The sequence below is a fragment of the Pseudophryne corroboree genome, chromosome 2, assembly GCF_028390025.1.
Source record: "Pseudophryne corroboree isolate aPseCor3 chromosome 2, aPseCor3.hap2, whole genome shotgun sequence".
Lineage (NCBI taxonomy): Eukaryota > Metazoa > Chordata > Amphibia > Anura > Myobatrachidae > Pseudophryne > Pseudophryne corroboree.
Genome location: NC_086445.1, coordinates 162,558,668 through 162,581,536, shown reverse-complemented (window position 1 = coordinate 162,581,536; position 22,869 = coordinate 162,558,668). Strand labels below are relative to the sequence as shown.

Genomic DNA, 22,869 nt, shown 5'->3' with positions numbered 1-22,869 from the left:
CTGTGCAGAGTAAATACTGCCTGCTTTATTTTTACACACCCCACTCAAATCTAACTCTCTCTGCACATGTTATAACTGCCCCCCCCCCCCTCCCCCCTCCAGTGCACATGGTTTTGCCCAACTGCTAACAAATTTGCTGCTATGATCAGGTCTGAATTACCCCCAAAGTGTAGGAGTTGACCAATGTAACCAATCAGCAGCTTCTGTCATTTATCTAGCAGTCTTTGAAATGACAGAACTGATTGGTTACTTTATCTCTCTCCAAGACTTGATACATTTTGGCCCATACATTTTGAGGTCACATGAAACAGAAGAGATCTGTGTATTTTTTCAATAAAAATTGCACATGTAAAGCAGTGTACAGACTTGAATCCCTTTTATTTGAAACAGGCAATTCCATTACACATACACAATATAAAGAAAAACTGTATTTATGTACAAATCATGGAGCCTGGGAAGAGAAAGCTTTAACCATTATAAAAATACTCAAGAATGAAGTTCAGCGCTACATGTTATGGTCCTACTGTGTATCCATCCATGAAATGTTTTGTGTCGGAATGTAACAGAATAAATAGTCCCCAATCAGACAATTGTATTGTCCACTCATACTTATTTCTTTTGTCACCCAAACAAGTCAAGTCTGTATATTGGCTATAATTGTATTTACACAAAGAAAACAACAACAATACACACATTTGCCTAGACCTCGGGTTCTCAACCGCTTTCCTCATGGCACACTAACAGTCCAGGTTTTAAGGATAGCAATACTTGAACACAGTTATTTTGTGTTAACCATCTGTGCTCAAGCATGGATAGGACTAAAACCTGGACTGTTAGGGGTAAATTTACTAAGATGGGAGGTTTTTTTTAGAACTCGTGATGTTGCCTATAGCAACCAATCCGATTCTATCTATTATAGATGTTAATTAGAGTCTGACTGGTTGCTATGGGAACATCACCAGTTTAAAAAAAAACCTCCCACCTTAGTATATTTACCCCTTAGCGTGCCTTGAGGCCCAAGGTTGGGAACACTGGTCTAGACCATAGAAATCTCCGAAGGTGGACTTCCCTCTTTAAATGTGTCAACACTTCATCTACTTCATATTTAAAAAACATTCACAACAGTTTCAAATGCTGATTTGTGTATTACAATATAATCCAAAAAATGTCACATTTATCGGTCTGGGTATTATATTATAATAATATTATTATTATATTAACAGAGTTAAGTGAAAGGGTGTGGTTTAATGCTCACCAAAGTGTATTTAAACATATGGGGCCAATGTAATGCAGTGCAAGACGGCTGGAGCTCTGAGACTGCAGACGAAGTCGTACATTTGTTTTAAAGCGCCAATCATTTACAAGGTAAAGCCAACCTGGTTTTGCCATGTAAATTATTGCAGCTTTAAAAAAACATGAAGGTTCAGCTGGAATCTCAGATGTCTGGCCGTCTCGCGCTGCATTACATCCGGCCATAGTATTAAAATCAAAAAAATTAATATAAAAAAAATTATTAAGCACATAACTAAAGTGGTTTTGAGTGTTGCATGCAGACTTTTGTTTAAGTAGTTTTTGCATTTACATTATTAAATCCCCAATACAAATTGCTTACAATTCAGATAATAAAAGTTTGTATTGAACATTCTACGTGTTTCCAGCATTATTTCATATAAAAATACCCAAACTTGTATTTCCGAATGAACAGAGCTAGTTATTATGAGAATTATCACTACATTTGAATTTTGGGAGATATTGGCCGGTTCAGAATGATATCGCCCAGTGTGTGCAGACGATATGTTGCTCGATGTGCTGTCGCCCGTCAGACCTGCATGCAGGGCCGATGGGCCATATTGCAGACGAGGGCCATACTGCCGAATACAGCATGGCCGACCCCGTCACCGGCAAGTGTGTATGCACTTGCCGATGCCGGGGTTTCACTGTGACCCCACTGTGGCCCCACATGAATAACGAACAGCAGAAATGCCTAATTTCCTTCACATACCACCGTCTTCAGTGCACAGTCTCTCACTCCATATAAACCTCCAACCTCCCCACTCTAAAGCTGGCCATACACCTAAAGATTTTATTGTCCAAACTGGCTGGTTGGAAAGAAAATTTGGTAATGGATGGGAGCAAATGACAGTTGACCATTTGCACCCAAATACTGAAAAACAGACAAAAATTGTCAATCAGACAAATCGGTTAAATCCATTTGATTTAACCGGATTGTCTGAACAACTGTTTTTGTCCACGTCGGTCCAACGTGTGATGCTGGATACGACCCTCGGGAGCACACAGCGTATCCTGTATCGTACATGCGCAGTATACAATATCGTAGTGAACCCGGACGATATCAGTCAGATTGTATGCAATGTTGCAGAGTGTGTACGCACTCTTAGCAGAGCATCATGAAAAATGTATAGTAATTGACATAAATACAATAGTTTGACTTTTCTAATACAACAGTGCAGTCATTGTACAGGATACATGTAATACTGTACTTTGTCATACTATAAATGCCCATTTACTAGACGCACAGCTAATGATCACAGTCTGTACATGGCCAGCTGGGGCACAATTCCATCAAACACTAAGGAACAATTACAAACTGGAAGATAACAGTGAATTTTATTCTCCTCAAACGCTGCAATTCATCCACCTTGCACATATTGGGGTACGCACACACTTTTCGGTATTTGGAACTGCCCCCACGGAAAAGTCCAATTTTGTAGGGTTGTGCGTGGCGGAGATTCCCCAGGTCCTGTCACTGTACAGCCACCCCCTCCTGTGTTTTAAGCATTTTCTTTTTTTTCTAAAATACTGCTTGTTCCAATCCAATGTATATTAATTATGAAGTTGAGTGGAAATCTGGACAGTTTACTATGTGCGCAGATACACAGGCTCAGCAGGAGATATGTACAAGATAGTTCACTATTAATTAGCTAATAACTAATAATCATATGAAAATACAGAAATGTGGAAATGACAAAGACTCACAGTAAACACAGAGATGTGGCAGAGCTTTTATAATGTACTGTATCAGACTGTAATGTGTGTGGGAATAATTATGTGAAGGAAATAGCAATAACCTGTAAACATCCTTAATAACAACTTCCATATCATCTTACTACATCCATTGTCTTGTATTGCATATACACGAGATCACCTTGAAGACAACTAGCATGAGCTTTGAGTAAATGTCTCTTTGCAAAACACATCAGAACCCCAAACGACAGGAGTCTATGTAAACCATATTGTGAGAACAAAGGCAATTTTAATTATTATTTGTTTTGTGTCAGATTTTGGAACCTAAAATCGATTGCTTAAGATACCTATAGTGCGCTATTATGAGACTAATTAACTGAGTGATAACTTGTACGCAAGTTCTGCCATATCCTTTTGTGGAGAGAAAAATGCTTTGCAAGCCCAGGCAGAATAGAACACCAGTTATGGCCATTGATGGTTAGCAACCATTGGGTTTGCCATCGATGGTGGATGGAATTGCCATGTTTGGCGGAGGTCTGATGGTCCTCTGCCATCGATAGCAGAGAGGACTCTAATGCCAGCCCCCAGCCCTCAACTTGCTCACTGTGCATAGCTTTTCCCCCAATGTTCCAGGCCCCCCTTCCCTGATTGGGAAAGGGGGCCTGGCACAATGTCCCACCTCCCACTCATTCAGGGCCACTGCACTGGTGGCCATCGATGGTGTAAATTTATCAAAGGTTTCCTGCCATAGAAGTAAGCCACCGAATGCACCATTGATGGTAGACCCTAAACCAAAGATGGCACCATTGATGGTAGACCTATATTTGAATCTATGTGCCTCGCTACTCTATTCAGAAGGGCAACCATTTTTTCCTCCTGGCATCTTAAAAAGCAAATCGCTGTAATCCCCACAAAACTGGGCACAGTGTGATAACGTAAGAGAATGACTTTAGAGAATTTGGCCTTTAGCAACTGTGATGTGTAACATTATGTACCCTGCATTAGACAATCCTCAAAATGCCAGCTAACACTAGATTCCATTCTATCCCTGAGTACACTCTATGGGTATAAAGATGTTGATGATCCTTATCTTGAATCCATATCCATTGTGTTTCCACGTTTGCAATCTGTAACACAGTTCCGATATGTTCTTGCCCATCTCCAATGTAGTAACATTTTACCACCATGTCAGATTACATGTACTGGTCCTCGTCCACATCAGTGACCAGGAGAGAGCACTTATCTTGTCTGTCTCCGGCTAGGGAGTTCTGTCGAGAGTTCTTGCTTGACGATACTTGGCTGATGTAGCTGATCTGGTCCCAGTTACTAGTCAATGGGAAGTCCCTTCTCCTGTCATCCATCCCAATATGAACGCTTATCTGTGATGGGTTGAGTGGCTTCATGAGGCCTTGTGCTTGGGCTTCATATCTGTCTGAGTCTGGTTTTCTGTAGCTGGGATGGAGAAGGGAGACATTAGAAAAGCACAATAAAGAGAAAAAAATCTATGGTTAATGTTGATTGGATGGCTGTTGTCCAATCAGTGTAAGTGATACATTTTTGTTGAACGCCAAATCCATTCAAAATGTTCTTTGATGTCACACATGTAGGGTAATGTTAGGGCAGCATTGGTATATCGGGGAGTGTGAGTAGGCAGAAAATAAAAAGTGTTTGCATGCAGTTCTTCATTAGCCAATCACAGCAATAATTTATATACTATAACTTGTCAAATCTAAAGGAGCCATTGTATCCTTACTGTATGCTATATTCACTGGGAGAATGTATCACTTACATGAAATAAGTGGCAGTTTGCTCAATGGAATAACTGACAAATAAACAAACAAATCCCGTTGGATAGATTTTCTTCATCGAGTCACAGCTTAAATGTCTGCTTTTGTGATGCTGGTCTACTACAATGTATTAAGAGTCCTAGTGACCTTACTAGTAAATTGTTATACAGGTTGAGTCTCCCTTATCCAAAATGCTTGGGACCAGAGGTATTTTGGATATGGGATTTTTCCGTATTTTGGAATAATTGCATACCATAATGAGATATCATGGTGATGGGACCTAAATCTAAGCACATAATGCATTTATGTTACATATACACCTTATACACACAGCCTGAAGGTAATTTTAGCCAATATTTTTTATAACTTTGTGCATTAAACAAAGTGTGTCTACATTCACACAATTCATTTATGTTTCATATACACCTTATACACACAGCCTGAAGGTCATTTAATACAATATTTTTAATAACTTTGTGTATTAAACAAAGTTTGTGTACATTGAACCATCAAAAAACAAAGGTTTCACTATCTCACTCTCACTCAAAAAAGTCCGTATTTCGGAATATTCCGTATTTCGGAATATTTGGATATGGGATACTCAACCTGTATATACAGTCAGGGGCGGATTGGGATGGAAAACCAGCCCGGGAAATTTATGGAAGCAGCCCTAATGGGGGTGCGGTCTGATGAGGGGGCGGGGTCTGTTGAGGAGCACAGGAACCCTCCTTATAGGGCCTGATTGTATGCAGTTGTGTCTTTCCTTGTGTCTTTTGCTGCAGTTGTGTCTGAGACCAGGGCGGATTGGGAACTAAAAGTGGCCCTGCAAAATTTTGTAGACGTGGCCTTGCTGCATCACTGGATGGCAGAGTTGCTGTACTGCAGAGATGGAGTAACAGACTGAATGGGGACAATGCAGTGTACTGAGTGCGATGGGCTGCCTGTCATGTAGGGGGTGGGGCCACATGACAACACACAAAACAGGCCCCACAGACACGTCAGCCTACCGGGGTTCTTCCTAGTGAGCCCTATGGCCAATTGGCCCCTGTATACAGTACACAATGGGCATGAATCTGAGTTAGACGCAAAGTGGCTTTAGGTGTAGTCGCGCCACGCAGTGCTTTTGTGTCCATAGCCGCCATCATTAGTACACCAGCCCCATGCTGGGCGGAAAAGATCCTTCTGAAACAGACGTCCCTTCGTCATAGGCACCCGTCAGAATAGCAGGAAAGTCTCTCTACACTACTATGTCACTCCCGCAAATGCAAGTCTTGCGCGCATTCATAAGGTTGCAGATCAGCTGACACCCAGAAACACCTGTTTCACAGACAGCATGAACCAGCCACATACAGAGGCCCCTCAGACAGCGTGTGTATGCCTATGCATGGTGAGAGGCAAGCTCAGTTTGCTAGAGATCGCTGTGTCAGCGTCTGATTGAGGTCCAGTGTCTCCCGTGTAAGACTGATCACTTAGAACTACATTTACTGGATGCACCGTTCTGTACTAGTGAGCCTAGAGGTCCACCCAGCGCACACCATGTTGCACGCATACTTTGCGTCCTGGAGTAGAAATCCACCAAGGATGCAAAAGGAATACCTTAGGAGGGGCACTGTATAAAAGTGTGGATGCCACATCAAAGGTCTAATCCCATATTTATTTACATTTACTTACACAGCGTCACCATATTCTGTTACACTTTATAGATTTAGATAGATTTAGATCCATCCTAAATATTGTTGTTTTTCCCCAAAAAATATTGCTCTATTTAGCCTCAGTTATGGCTTAATTGGATCATGAAAATGAAGGGACATCTGGGTTTCTCTATTACATGTGTATTTGATTAGTTTATCAATGCGTCATGTGTGCTCAGGCATGCAGTACTCTGCCGTAGTGCAAGGAGCTACATGCGTTACATGAAAGGTCAGGATCTTCTGCAGACCAAACATGGCCATGAGGTTCTCACTGCAAGGAACGCCCCTACACTTGTGACCTCTCCACACATTTAGCTGTTATCAATCATCTTATATTAGGCCTAGACGTCTCAGCGCACCTGCTCCATTCTATGAACCAATTCCTCCTGTAGTAGGTGCACATTTGTGTGAATTGGTCATTTAGCTTCACAAACCCATGTTCTTAGTTGGAGCTGTATGGCATCATCAGAAAGGTTACTATGCTCCATCACAGCCTTTTATTGCTTCCTAAATGAGGTCCAGGGTGTTTGAGCCGGGTATGGGACTCAGGGTCGACAGCAATTAGGTCGACAACCATTGGTCGACAGTGGGTAGGTCGACACTAGAAATAGGTTGACTCGGCCATTAGGTCAACGTGAACAAGGTTGACATGAAAAAAGGTTGACATGAGTTTTTTATGTTTTTTTTGGTGTAATTTTCGCCGTCAAGTGACCGGGAACCCCAATTAGTGCTCCGCTACCGCTGCGCTCGGCACAGGTTACCGTTCCCAATCGTAGTCCATGTGGATCGTAAAGCATGAAAAAGTAAAAAAATGCTGGGGTCACTTCAAGAACCATGGGGTATAGACGGGATCTGCAGGAGACATGGGCACTTCAAGACTTTCAAAGGGGTGTGAACTGGCTCCTCCCTCTATGCCCATTCTCCAGACTCCAGTTATAGGAACTGTGCCCAGGGAGACGGACATTTTGAGGAAAAGGATTTATTGTTAAACTAAGGTGAGATACATACCAGCTCACACCTCAAGCACGCCGTACAACATGGCATTTAACACAACGCAAGTCAACGGCATGAACAACATCAGCAACAGGCTGACTATAACGTAACACAACATGTGTGTAACCACAACTAACAACTGCAGATACAGTACGCACTTGGCCGGCGCCCAGCATCCTCTACGGACTAAGAGAAAAGGATTTACCGGTAGGTATTAAAATCCTATTTTCTCATACGTCCTAGAGGATGCTGGGGTCACTTCAAGAACCATGGGGTTTATACCAAAGCTCTAGAACGGGCGGGAGAGTGCGGATGACTCTGTAGCACCGATTGACCAAACATGAGGTCCTCATCAGCCAGAGTATCAAACTTGTCGAACTTCGCAAAGGTGTTTGAACCCGACCAAGTAGCCGCTCGGCAAAGCTGTAATGCCGAGACCCCCCGGGCAGCCGCCCAGGACGAACCCACCATTCTGGTAGAATGGGCCGTCACCCATTTCAGTAACGGCAATCCAGCCGTAGAATGAGCCTGCTGAATCGTATGACAGATCCAGCGCGCAATAGTTTGCTTGGAAGCAGGAGCCCCAATCTTGTTGTGAGCATACAGGACAAACAGAGCCTCCATTTTCCTAAACTGAGCCGTTCTGGCCACATACATTTTCAAAGCTCTGAAAATGTCGAGAAACTTCGATTCCAGCAAGGCGTCAGTAGCCACTGGCACCACAATAGGTTGGTTCAAGTGGAACGACGAAACCACTTTCGGCAGAAATTGCTGACGAGTCCTCAACTCTGCTCTATCTTCATGGAAGATCAAAAGGGCTCTTGTGAGACAAGGCCGCCAATTCAGACACCCGCCTGGCGGATGCCAAGGCCAACAGCATGACCACTTTCCAAGTGAGGAATTTCAACTCCACCTTTTGTAAAGGTTCAAACCAATGAGATTGAAGGAATTGCAACACCACGTTAAGATCCCACGGTGCCACAGGGGGCACAAAGGGAGGTTGGATGTGCAACACGCCTTTCACAAAAGTCTGAACTTCTGGAAGGGAGGCCAATTGTTTCTGGAAGAAAACCGATAAGGCTGAAATTTGTACTTTAATGGAGCCCAACTTTAGGCCCGCATCCACACCAGCTTGTAGAACATGGAGAAAACGTCCTAACTGAAAATCTTCCGTAGGAGCCTTCTTGGATTCACACCAAGACATGTATTTTCTCCAAACACGGTGGTAATGTTTAGACGTTACTCCTTTCCTGGCCTGAATAAGAGTGGGGATGACTTCCTTGGGAATACCCTTTCTGGCTAGGATCCGGCGTTCAACCTCCAAGCCGTCAAACGAAGTCGCGGTAAGTCTTGGAACACGCACGGCCCCTGCTGTAACAGATCCTCTCGTAGAGGAAGGGGCCAGTGATCTGCTATGAGTAATTCCTGAAGATCTGGATACCAAGCCCTGAACCTTTGTTCTTCTTATGATCTTTATCACTTTTGGAACGACTAGAAGCGGAGGAAACACGTACACCGACTGAAACACCCACGGTGTCACTAGGGCGTCCACTGCTATTGCTTGAGGGTCTCTCGACCTGGAACAATATCTCCGAATTTTTTTGTTGAGGTGAGACGCCATCATGTCTATCTGAGGAATTCCCCAAAGACTTGTCACTTCTGCAAAGACCTCTTGATGAAGACCCCACTCTCCTGGATGGAGATCGTGTCTGCTGAGGAAGTCTGCTTCCCAGTTGTCCACTCCTGGAATAGAGATCACTGACAGAGCGCTTGTACGCCTTTCCGCCCAGCGGAGAACCTTTGTGGCCTCTGCCATTGCCGCTCTGCTCTTTGTTCCGCCCTGGCGGTTTATGTACGCTACTGCTATGTTGTCCGGCTGAATCAAGACGGGCCGATTGCGAAGAAGATGATCCGCTTGCAGAAGGCCGTTGTGAATGGCCCTTAATTCCAGAACGTTTATGTGTAGACACATTTCCTGGCTTGACCATCTTCCCTGGAAGCTTTCCCCCTGTGTGACTGCTCCCCAGCCTCGGAGACTCGCGTCCGTGGTCACTAAGATCCAGTCCTGGATCCCGAACCTGCATCCCTCTAGGAGGTGAGAGCTGTGCAGCCACCACAGGAGTGAGATTCTGGTCTTGGAAGACAGGGTTATCCTTCGGTGTATGTGTAGATGGGACCCAGACCACTTGTCCAACAGGTCCCACTGAAACACTCTGGCATGGAATCTGCCAAACTGAATGGCCTCGTAGGCCGCCACCATCTTCCCCAGCAACCGAGTGCATTGATGGATCGATACTTTTGCTGGTTTCAGAATTTGTTTGACCAGGTTCTGAATTTCCAGAGCCTTTTCCACTGGAAGAAAAACTCTCTGTAATTCTGTGTCCAGAATCATTCCCAAAAACGACAACCGTCTCGTCGGAACCAACTGTGATTTTGGCAAGTTTAGGAGCCAACCATGTTGCTGCAGAATTGTCAGGGAGAGCGTAATGTTCTGCAGTAATTGGTCCCTGGATCTCGCCTTTATCAGGAGATCGTCCAAGTACGGGATAATTGTGACTCCTTGCTTGCGCAGGAGAACCATCATTTTGCCCATTACTTTGGTGAAAATCCTTGGAGCCGTGGACAGACCGAACGGCAACGTCTGAAATTGGTAATGACAATCCTGAACTGCAAACCTCAGGTAAGCCTGATGTGGAGGATAAATGGGAACATGTAAGTAGGCATCCTTTATGTCTACCGACACCATAAAATCCCCCTCCTCCAGACTGGAGATCACTGCCCGGAGAGATTCCATCTTGAATTTGAATTTTCTTAGGTAGAAATTTAGGGATTTGAGGTTCAGGATTGGTCTGACTGAGCCGTCTGGCTTCGGGACCACGAACAGGCTCGAATAAAAGCCTTCTCCCTGTTGTGACGGGGGAACCCTGATAATGACTTGATTGTGACACAATTTTTGTATTGCGGCGCATACCACTTCCCTGTCCGGAAGAGAAGCTGGTAAGGCCGATTTGAAAAATCGGTGAGGGGGAACGTCTTGAAATTCCAGTTTGTACCCCTGGGACACTATTTCTAAAACCCATGGGTCCAGGGCCGAACAAGCCCAGAACTGACTGAAGAGCTTGAGAAGTGCCCCCACCGGTGCGGACTCCCGCAGAGGAGCCCCAGCGTCATGTGGTGGATTTGGCAGAAGCCGGGGAGGACTTCTGCTCCTGGGAACCGGCCATGGCCGGTGATCGTTTACCTTTTCCCTTTCCTCTAGTAGCAAGGAAGGAAGCCTTTTCTGTATTTATTGGGCCGAAAGGACTGCATCTGATAGTGGTGTGCTTTCTTTTGTGGTGCAGGCACATAAGGTAAAAATGAAGACTTACCCGCGGTAGCCGTAGATACCAAATCAGCGAGGCCGTCACCAAACAATACACCACCTTTATACGGAAGAAACTCCATTACGCCACTGGAATCCTTTTGGGAATCTGAAACTTTTTGTCAGAATTTTCCCAAACCTTTTCACAAAGCGTGTTCAGTTCATGAGAGGGAGGAAACGTTACCTCAGGTTTCTTTCCTTTATACATACAGACCCTAGTATCAGGAATAGTAGGGTCCTCAGTGATATGTAATACGTCTTTTATTGCTACAATCATGTACTGAATGCTCTTAGCCAGTTTGGGATCTAATCTGGCTTCACTATAGTCGACACTTGAGTCAGTGTCTGTGTCGGTATCAGTGTCTGCCAGCTGGGTAAATGAACGTTTTTGTGACCCCGAGGGGGTCTGGACTTGTAACAACACATCCTCTACGGATTTCTTCCATGCCTGGTTCTGAGACTCAGATTTATCCAATCTCTTATTTATCAGAGCCACATTAGCATTCAGAGCATTCAAAACATTCACCCAGTCAGGTGTCGGCGGTGCCGACAGGGTCACTCACAGCCGTTTGTGTCCCTGACATAGTCTCCTCCTGGGAAGAGCCCTCCGCCTCAGACATGTCGACACACGTGCACCCAACACACGCAGACACACTGGCCTAAAGGGGACAGACCCACAGTGAAGCCTGTCAGAGGGACACAGAGGGAATTATTGCCAGCCCACACCCCAGCGCCCAACCCGGTCTGAACACCACAGAAATGCCCCAGATCTGCAGCGCTTTTATAATTTATCAACAATGCACCAAAATAGCTGTGCCCCCCCCCCCCCCCCCCCCGTTTTTCACACTGATACTCATGCAGCAGTGTGAGGAAGGATCAGCGTCTCTGCAGCCTTGTGAAGAGAAATGGCGCCGGGCTGTGTGCTGTGAGGGCTAAGCTCCGCCCCCGTAATGGCGCGCTTCAGAGCCGCTCTTTTTTAAATAATTTTTATATTGGCGGGGGTCCGGACAGTGCCCCAGCACTATGTCCACCCTTGCCAGTGATTATGGAGGCCAGATATTCTGCCCAGGGCGACCTCCCCCCCCCCCAGCGCCCTGCACCCTGCAGTGCCGCTGTGTGTGGGAGCATGGCGCGCAGCGCTATCGCTGTGCGGTACCTCAAAGCCATTACTGAAGTCTTCTTTTTCTTCTTCTACTCACCTGTCTTCTGACTTCTGGCTCTGCAAGGGGGGTGACGGCCGGCTCTGGGAATGAGCCCCTAGGCGTACCTGGTGATCAAACCCTCAGGAGCTAATGGAGCCAAAGAAGCAGAGCCTTGAAACTCACAGAAGTAGGTCTGACTTCTCTCCCCTAAGTCCCACGATGCAGGGAGACTGTTGCCAGCAGTTCTCCCTGAACATAAAAAACCTAACAAAGTATTTTCAGAGAAACTCAGTAGAGCTCCTCAGTGTGCATCCAGTCTGCCTGGGCACAGATTCTAAACTGGAGTCTGGAGGAGGGGCATAGAGGGAGGAGCCAGTTCACACCCCTTTGAAAGTCTTGAAGTGCCCATGTCTCCTGCGGATCCCGTCTATACCCCATGGTTCTTGAAGTGACCCTAGTATCCTCTAGGACGTATGAGAAAAATACACTGCTCAAAAAAATAAAGGGAACACTAAAATAACACATCCTAGATCTGAATGAATTAAATATTCTTATTAAATACTTTGTTCTTTACATAGTTGAATGTGCTGACAACAAAATCACACAAAAATTATCAATGGAAATCCAATTTATTAACCCATGGAAGTCTGGATTTGGAGTCACCCTCAAAATTAAAGTGGAAAAACACACTACAGGCTGATCCAACTTTGATGTAATGTCCTTAAAACAAGTCAAAATGAGGCTCAGTAGTGTGTGTGGCCTCCACGTGCCTGTATGACCTCCCTACAACCCACACAAGTGGCTCAGGTAGTGCAGCTCATCCAGGATGGCACATCAATGCAAAAACTCATGTCGACCTTTTTCATGGTCGACCTTGTTCAAGTCGACCTAATGGCCATTTCGACCTATTTCTAGTATCGACCTACCCACTGTTGCCCAATGGGTGTTGACCTAATTGCTGTCGACCTAGAGTACGGATACCTTTGAGCCATTTACAGCTCCAGCTGCAGTAGAGAGTAATGGTATAATGCACATATATATAGCAGCCCTCAGTGTGTAGCCACAGTACGGGCAGGACCCAGGCATATTATAAAGCAAGAGCAATAAAACTGCTCAATAACAGCATTAAGTAAAGGAAGGGAAGGTGAGTGGCTCAGTGGTTAAAGGCACTGACTGAATAACCATATGACTGAAGACCCTGGTTTGATCTCAAATGTTAGCTCATTGTGACATTGGACAGGTTACACAATGCGTTTTCCTGTGTTGTCCCAGGAACTAAAAAAAGGTTGTAAGCCCAAGTAGAGACTGTGCTAGAACCACTTGTAATAATGTGGCTCTACTGACTTTTTACCCAACTCTGATTTCTGTTACCGTTTTGTGCTCTGTTTCCTAAACTATAGGAACACAAATGAGAACAGAAGTACAAATGTTGAGAACAATGATGGTGGACACTTCTTTTGCATTGTTACTAACTAAAGCTCAATGGGGGTAATTCCAAGTTGATCGCAGCAGGAATTCTGTTAGCAATTGGGCAAAACCATGGGGGTCATTCCGAGTTGTTCGCTCGCAAGTGAATTTTAGCAGATTTGCTCATGCTAAGCCGCCGCCTACTGGGAGTGAATCTTAGCATCTTAAAATTGCGAACGATGTATTCGCAATATTGCGATTACACACTTCGTAGCAGTTTCTGAGTTGCTTCAGACTTACTCAGCATCTGCGATCATTTCACTGCTTGTCGTTCCTGGTTTGACGTCACAAACACACCCAGCGTTCGCCCAGACACTCCCCCGTTTCTCCAGCCACTCCTGCGTTTTTTCCGGAAACGGTAGCGTTTTTTCCCACACGCCCATAAAACGGCCTGTTTCCGCCCAGTAACACCCATTTCCTGTCAATCACATTACGATCGCCAGAACGATGAAAATGCCGTGAGTAAAATTCCTAACTACATAGCAAATTTACTTGGCGCAGTCGCAGTGCGGACATTGCGCATGCGCATTAAGCGGAAAATCGCTGCGATGCGAAGATTTTTACCGAGCGAACAACTCGGAATGACCCCCCATGTGCACTGCAGGGGAGGCAGATATAACATGTGCAGAGAGAGTTAGATTTGGGTGTGGTGTGTTCAATCTGCAATCTAATTTGCAGTGTAAAAGTAAAGCAGCCAGTATTTACCCTGCACAGAAATAAAATAACACACCCAAATCTAACTCTCTCTGCAAATGTTATATCTGCCCCCCCTGCACTGCACGTGGTTTTGCCCAACTGCTAAAAAATTTCCTGCTGCGATCAACTTGGAATTACCCCCAATATCTGTTACGTACTGTATTTTACACAAAGCGTTAATGGTGTTGTCTAGGCTGCTGCAGAGCTCCAGTCGCTAATGCTTATTCATCTCCAGTGTCAATGGATTCATTGTGTTTATTATGGCCCTCATTCCGAGTTGTTCGCTCGGTATTTTTCATCGCATCGCAGTGAAAATCCGCTTAGTACGCATGCGCAATGTTCGCACTGCGACTGCGCCAAGTAACTTTACTATGATGAAAGTATTTTTACTCACGGCTTTTTCTTCGCTCCGGCGATCGTAATGTGATTGACAGGAAATGGGTGTTACTGGGCGGAAACACGGCGTTTCAGGGGCGTGTGGCTGAAAACGCTACCGTTTCCGGAAAAAACGCAGGAGTGGCCGGTGAAACGGTGGGAGTGCCTGGGCGAACGCTGGGTGTGTTTGTGACGTCAACCAGGAACGACAAGCACTGAAATGATCGCACAGGCAGAGTAAGTCTGGAGCTACTCAGAAACTGCTAACTCGTTTGTAATCGCAATATTGCGCGTACGTCGGTCGCAATTTTAAGAAGCTAAGATTCACTCCCAGTAGGCGGCGGCTTAGCGTGTGTAACTCTGCTACATTCGCCTTGCGAGCGAACAACTCGGAATGAGGGCCCATGTTACTAGCGCAACTTCAATAGATGAAAAGCTCTAACATATGTGGAGCTCCCTCCGGATGTCCCATTATCCCTGTCATGCTGGAGAACGCAATCTCTTAGCTTCCTGTTACATTAACGGATATCCACCTTTGTGGATTTTGTTTTATTTTTAAATGTACAAAAGAGGATCTATTTTGCAATTGTCTCTTTTATGCTACTGTATATTTCATTATCAACTTATGTGTATGCAGCAGATCTAGCACAAACTATTCTTCAGTCTTCCGGGAGGTACAATAATTTGCATTCACGTGGCCACCAAGTTACAAACTCAACATCATCAGGTTTGAACAGGGGTCCTGATTCACTATGGATCACTATTGAGGCTGAGATAGCGTTTTTCTCAAATCTGCTATAAATAGCATGTGAAGAGCCGCCAGAGAGGATAAAAGACGCCCAGAGATGCATTCACAAATATGCGTAGGTATTAACTTATTCACAACGCAAACGCAAAAAAATTAGCACCACAGCATACTCAAATCAATGAGAATGCAGTCGCACCGAGCACCATGTTTTTGAACGCAGCGTTACCAGATTACGCCAGATACACGCCCCAAAAATGGCTATGACATGCCTGCGTTTCCCAACCACTCCCCACAAACGCCATGTTACCACCAATGAATGGTCACTTCTTGTCAATCAAAATGCGTTGTCTTTACAATTAGGCTGCATAAGCAAGGCGATAACATTTTGCCCTTCACGTATGCGCAATACGTTCACAGCGCACGCGCAGTCTGCTGTTAAACGCTCACTGTGTACAATCTCACATTTGCAATTGGTAATGAATCAGGCCCAGAGTTCAAATGCAGAGAACATCACAGTGACTGCCATATAATATAAAGCATTATATAGCATCATATAATACAGTGAGCATCAGTGACTACCATATAATACAGTGAGCATTAGTGATCACCATACAATAAAGAGAGCATCAGTGACTGACATATAAGACAGAGGGCATCAGTAACCACCATATAATACAGAGAGCATTAGTGACCGCCATAAAATACAGAGAACATTAGTGACCGTCATAAAATACAGACCGCATTAGTTATCACCATATAATATAGAGAGCATTAGTGACCGCCATAAAATATAAAGCATTATATAGCATCATATAATACAGTGAGCATCAGTAACCACCATATAATACAGAGAGCATTAGTGACCGCCATAAAATACAGAGAACATTAGTGACCGTCATAAAATACAGACAGCATTAGTTATCACCATATAATATAGAGGGCATCAGTGACCGCCACACAATGCAAAAAGTATTTTTGATCACCTTACAAATATCAATAGCATTCCCTCATCAATAATTACCTCTTCTTCAAAAACTATTTACTACTACAGCATCAGATGCTATCATTTGTCATTCGCAATTGCGACTAAATGCTAATCTGGGCAGAAGCTAACCTGAGCATGGGGACACACTGCTGTCAGTACCATCGTCGCAAATCGGGCCATGTCGCAGATTCTGAGTGTCTCTGAAGATGTGCAGGCTGAGCTTCTCTCCTGGGACAAAGTGGGCTCTCCAATAGGAAGTATAATCACAACTGCAAATTTATGCATGCCCAGAAAACGCCGTCTGACTGGCCATTACACGCCTGCGTTCTTCCGACCACTCATCATTACCACCCCCAAATGCTGTTTACGGTCACTAACTTTGCAACTAATTCCTCGGTGCGACCACCATCGCAGTTCGATCACTGCATGTGCGCATTGCGGCACAGACACACGCACAGTAAGAAAACATCTACAAATCTGTGTACTATAGCCGCTTTGCGACCACATCTGAATTAGGCCCATCGTAACAAACCCATTAATTAACACCAATGAAGCTGTAACTCCCCCCCCCCCCCCCCCCCCACCTCCCCACCCACCTCCACTTTTGAGCTCAGAAATACCTTTTTCTTCACGGACGGAGAAGAACATTTTTTATCTTAATGGCATCACTAGAGACGCAAGTTTCCCCCAGTTCTCACAAATTCAGCCGCATGACGCACTTATTTCTTGTGACTTTTTCCGTTATTTGTAAATGACACTTTCACTCCAAGGTCCATACTATTCTCACTAGTACTTTTGAGGTTCTCTGCATACAATGCTCTTCTCCCAAAGGCTTGATCTTCAAATTACATGTGATGCTAGCCAATGGAATAGTCGCGGGAAAGGCCTCTCTTGAGCTAGCTTGGGAGAGAGACCTTGGTGTCACTCTGGATGACGAGGAATGTACCGAGATTTGGGACAACATCGTCTCTAGTTTATTATGGGGGGTATTCAATTAGTGCCGTTTTTTGACCAGTTGAAAACACTGCGCTTTTCGCCCGTCTTTAGGTTGAATTTACAGTCAACCTATTCAATGCCTGTGCCGTTTTTTCGACTGGTTGAAAAATCCGGTACTGGCGAAAACCAAAAGTGAAATGGCATGGGCGAATTGATTAAAATATGGGCAAAAACACCCGCAATTGAATACCCTGTGTCGAATTAGTTCGGCACTTAACGGAGTACCCCCCTATGGGTTAAGATTAAAAAAAAATGTCTATAATCTGCTATATCGCTGGTATTATGTCCCCTCTCGTCTTAAGGTCTTAAGCTATGTTCCCAGACACCAATGATAGATGTTAGAGGGGCTGCTCAGAGACAGGTACCTCTCTCCATGTGTGGTGGGCCTGTCCGAGACTGGTTACTTTCTGGTCTGAGGTTAGAACTCTCCTTTCCCATTTATTTAGCTCCTCAATTCTCAACGATACAAAATACTTTCTTTTACCCCTGGGAATTCCCTAATTAACAAGTTCTCAAAACAAATTGCTGCATCATATAGTATCAGCCACAACTTGTCAAATAGCTATTAACTGGAAGTTGCCGACCCCCCCCCTCACCCCCCCCCCCCCCTTCCGATGCAGACCCTCCATTTTGCAAATCTGGTATAATTAATAAGTCAACTAAGTCGTTTAGCAAGGTCTGGAGCCCATGGCTGGCCGCTCAAGGTGCCCCCTCTTTATTTTGTAGTTAAGCTCTGACTTTGTTTCTTTTCTATATTCACAGTGGAGCCCCCCTCCTCTCTTCTCTTTCTCTAACTCTTTCTTTTTTCTCCTTTTGCTCTCCTCTTTTCTGTCTCTCTCTCTGCTTTCTTTGAATGATTGGCCACCCCATTTTACAAGTGGAAAGTCTTTTTACTTCTTTCATTTTTGAATAAAGGATTGAACTTATCAAAGTGGCGAAGTTGATTTGTTGTACCGCTCTGTTGATGTGCATTCATTGTCCGTCACTGTCTAACTTGTTTACTGATGATTGATGTGACCTGCTTCATAAATAAACTCCCTAAAAAGAGAAAAAAAACTGTAACCCCTTATTCTTACTATTACCTACCATAATCTATACCCCCCACCCCTATACTATAACTAAACTGTTGGAGATATATACTGTTCTTCTCCTGTTGCAGTCACTGGACCTGATTCAGAGCTGGACGCTCTTGTGGCATCAGATGCAAGCGGCCAATGATTACTCTGCGCATGTGACGGAGTCACACTGTGCATGCATTCCAATGGCTATCAACGGGAGTCACAAAATGATCCCTGCAAATTCAGTGGGTGTTCCTGGGAGGCAACAGGTGGGCAGCTAGCCAGATGCAGGCACCAGCGGCCATGTTCTAACAGAGCACTGTCCATCTCCATAGGGCTGATGCAATGTTTGATGATGCAACCGATGGTGCGTCTCTGTACATACAGCAGCAGATTAGTGCCTGTGAGTGTCTCAGTAGGAAGTCTCACCTGCCTCCCCCCTAGCTTCACCCCAGACAATACCACTCCTTTCTTCCCCAATACCCTCTGCTCAGCCACTCACATACATGCACACTCCTGCCCCTATTCCAATTAGAAACTCACACTAAACCAGGCACAGTAAACTCACATTTTTCGGTTAGCACCTTACTGCGGATGAGAGATGGTAGGGAAAATCCTTATTTTAAGATTAAAAGTACCCCTTGGACATCCCTCCTAATGACTAATTAGGCAATTGGAAGTTCCAATTAACTTAATTAGTCCAATAATTACATGTAATTTTTGAGGGTTTAAAAAAAGGCCTTAAATTACCCCCAAATTAACTTCTTGTTGCGTTATGCACCCCAAATTTAATTAGTGTATTTATTTTTTTGAAAAATAATTGCTTTTTATTTTTTTTAAAGTCACCTACCTCTGAAGCATCTTTTTTCCTACTGCATTTTTTTTGTATCAAAGTAAACAAAAAAAATTAGCTTTTTTTTATCTGTTTTAAAAAAAAAATATGTTCAAATCAGCAATTTTACACCTTTTAAAGTGTCACAATCCTGTATAAATTCATATCATTTGGTGATTTACCTCTTCCATCTGTCCTGGATCCTGCATATTTTCTGTTCACTGAGATAAACAGCTCACCAGTACCATCAGTTCCCTGAGTGCTGAGTTCTCTGTCTGTAAGGTTTAAGCTTGCTAACGAGCTGCACCTGTGCTGATTACCTTCTGTGTGAATACTGAATTCAGCAAGTCTCTCCATGCTGTGCCTACACAGCATTGTCCATGTTGTCATTATACTACATGCCTCCATGACTCCATTGGTCACCAGATACAGTCTCTGCGGCCATTACTACCTCCATGTGGTCCCACAACGCTGGAGTTCCCTCCAAAACCAACTATGGACATCACCATGACAGTTCCTGGTCAGCTGACCTTCCTGGGCCCAATCCGGAATCACTTCCTTGTCATGTGAATCCCTCATCCAGTCAGCAGTGAGCAAGGGGTATAAGTTCCAAGTCCCAGCACTGGCAAGCTGTCAGTGCTTTGTTGTCTCTCAGCCTGGAGTGAGCGCCAGTATCTCCTGCCGGTAAAGACTAGCACTACCTGACTCCAAGGATGATTTAAAGGGCCACTACTGAAATAACATTGCAGCATTTCCAGATTCACTGGTGTGTCATTCCAGTGATCCAGAGGGACTGTCCTGCATATCATTGCGGTCATAATTACTTTGCTGGTTCCATCCACTCAGCTGGTTCTGTCCCGCATCTGGAAAACCTGCTGTGCTGGTTCCGCCAAGCCTTCTGCAAACCTACTCCGCTGATTCCGTCCAGCTTTCTGCAAACCTACTCCGCTGGTTCCGTCCAGCCTTCTGCAAACCTACTCCGCTGGTTCCTCCCAGCCTTCTGCAAACCTACTCCACTGGTTCCCATCCATCATCTGAAGAACCTGCTGTGCTGGTTCCGCCTAGCCTTCTGCAAACCTACTCCGCTGGTTCCTCCCAGCTTTCTGCAAACCTACTCCGCTGGTTCCTCCCAGCTTTCTGCAAACCTACTCCTCTGGTTCCTCCCAGCTTTCTGCAAACCTACTCCGCTGGTTCCGTCCAGCATCTGGAAACCTTGCTGTGCTGGTTCTGTCCAGCATTCTAAAAAACCTGCCTTGCTGGTTCCATCCAGCATCTGGAAACCCTGCCTTGCTGGTTCTGCCTGCAGTCAGAAAACCTGCCTTACTGGTTCCGTCCAACATTCTGAACTCCTGCCTAGTCGGAAAGCGAATCCCGACATCCTGAAAAGCTGCCTGGTCGGAAAGCCAATCCCGACATCCTGAAAAGCTGCCTGATCAGAAAGCCAATCCCGACGTCCTGAAAAGCTGCTTGGTCGGAAAGCCAATCCGGACATCCTGAAAACCTGCTTTGCTGGTCAAGTCAATCGCAGCGTTCTGATTAGCCCGCCACGTCCGCATGAGTACGAAATATATCAAGCCTGCCCAATTCTCGCAAGTCCAAACCCAGTATTTAGTCCTAGTCCGGATTAACAAAGAATTCCAGCCGTGACAAAAAGCATCTAGTGTTTTCCTTTTGTCCACTAACATCCTTTTACATGATTCTGCTAACGAAATTGTCACTTTTCTGTGGTTCAGTAAAAGTCTCCCCACTTTTCCAAGCACCTCTCTCAGATCGAATATGGCTGACAATTCACAAACTCCGCTGCACCTACCGCAAATAGGCATTTTAAAATTGGATAATTCTCTGGAGCGCGCATTAGTGTAAATGTCTGCAAGTTTCATGAAACAATCTATGAAAATAAAAATTAACAAGGGCGCCTCCTAGAGCAATAATAAGGAAATAACACTATGACTTAAATCCACGCAAACAAGTGAATTAGCTCCGAACCAAAAAGGAAAGATCAACAGGCTTATCTGAGCGAGGCCAATTTGGCTCCCCCAAGATGTTTTCACTTAAAGAAATTCTTCTTTTTATTCCACAGATAATTCCTCAATAGACAATGAGCTAAAGTGTAAACCAGAGACCTAAGAGTTGCTTGTGAAAAAATAAGAATTTACTTACCGATAATTCTATTTCTCGTAGTCCGTAGTGGATGCTGGGGACTCCGTAAGGACCATGGGGAATAGCGGCTCCGCAGGAGACTGGGCACAAAAGTAAAGCTTTAGGACTACCTGGTGTGCACTGGCTCCTCCCCCTATGACCCTCCTCCAAGCCTCAGTTAGGATACTGTGCCCGGACGAGCGTACACAATAAGGAAGGATTTTGAATCCCGGGTAAGACTCATACCAGCCACACCAATCACACCGTATAACTTGTGATCTAAACCCAGTTAACAGCATGATAACAGAGGAGCCTCTAGAAAAGATGGCTCACTACAGCAATAACCCGATTTTTGGTAACAATAACTATGTACCAGTATTGCAGACAATCCGCACTTGGGATGGGCGCCCAGCATCCACTACGGACTACGAGAAATAGAATTATCGGTAAGTAAATTCTTATTTTCTCTGACGTCCTAGTGGATGCTGGGGACTCTGTAAGGACCATGGGGATTATACCAAAGCTCCCAAACGGGCAGGAGAGTGCGGATGACTCTGCAGCACCAAATGAGAGAACTCCAGGTCCTCCTCAGCCAGGGTATCAAATTTGTAGAATTTTACAAACGTATTTGCTCCTGACCAAGTAGCTGCTCGGCAAAGTTGTAAAGCCGAGACCCCTCGGGCAGCCGCCCAAGATGAGCCCACCTCCCTTGTGGAGTGGGCATTTACAGATTTTTGGCTGTGGCAGGCCTGCCACAGAATGTGCAAGCTGAATTGTACTACAAATCCAACGAGCAATAGTCTGCTTAGAAACAGGAGCACCCAGCTTGTTGGGTGCATACAGGATAAACAGCGAGTCAGATTTTCTGACTCCAGCCGTCCTGGAAACATATATTTTCAGGGCCCAGACAACGTCTAGCAACTTGGAGTCCTCCAAGTCCCTAGTAGCCGCAGGCACCACCATAGGTTGGTTCAGGTGAAACGCTGAAACCACCTTAGGGAGAAACTGAGGACGAGTCCTCAATTCCGCCCTGTCCGAATGGAAAATCAGATAAGGGCTTTTACAGGATAAAGCCGCCAATTCTGACACGCGCCTGGCCCAGGCCAGGGCCAACAGCATGACCACCTTCCATGTGAGATATTTTAACTCCACAGATTTAAGTGGTTCAAACCAATGTGACTTTTGGAACCCAAAAACTACATTGAGATCCCAAGGTGCCACTGGAGGCACAAAAGGAGGCTGTATATACAGTACCCCTTTTACAAACGTCTGAACTTCAGGGACTGAAGCTAGTTCTTTTTGGAAGAAAATTGACAGGGCCGAAATTTGAACCTTAATGGACCCCAATTTCAGGCCCATAGACACTCCTGTTTGCAGGAAATGTAGGAATCGACCCATTTGAAATTCCTCCGTCGGGCCTTACTGGCTTCGCACCACGCAACATATTTTCGCCAAATGCGGTGATAATGTTTTGCGGTTACATCCTTCCTGGCTTTGATCAGGATAGGGATGACTTCATCCGGAATGCCTTTTTCCTTCAGGATCCGGCGTTCAACCGCCATGCCGTCAAACGCAGCCGCGGTAAGTCTTGGAACAGACAGGGTCCTTGCTGGA

The 22,869-nt window shown here is 45.0% G+C and overlaps 1 protein-coding gene across 4 annotated transcripts in view; it reads right to left on the bottom strand.

Moving 5' to 3' along the window:
• Positions 1-881: 881 nt before the first annotated feature.
• The window catches only part of ATP7B (ATPase copper transporting beta), a 249,017-nt gene continuing 227,029 nt past the window's right edge, over positions 882-22,869 (bottom strand). For 3 of the 4 annotated variants that reach the window (XM_063951945.1, XM_063951951.1, XM_063951952.1), the window contains one exon: positions 882-4,437. In XM_063951945.1, coding sequence (XP_063808015.1) covers positions 4,179-4,437 — 259 coding nt within the window. In that variant the 3' untranslated portion in view covers positions 882-4,178. The remainder of the gene's footprint in view (positions 4,438-22,869) is intronic. The other variant, XR_010206109.1, reaches the window with a different exon arrangement.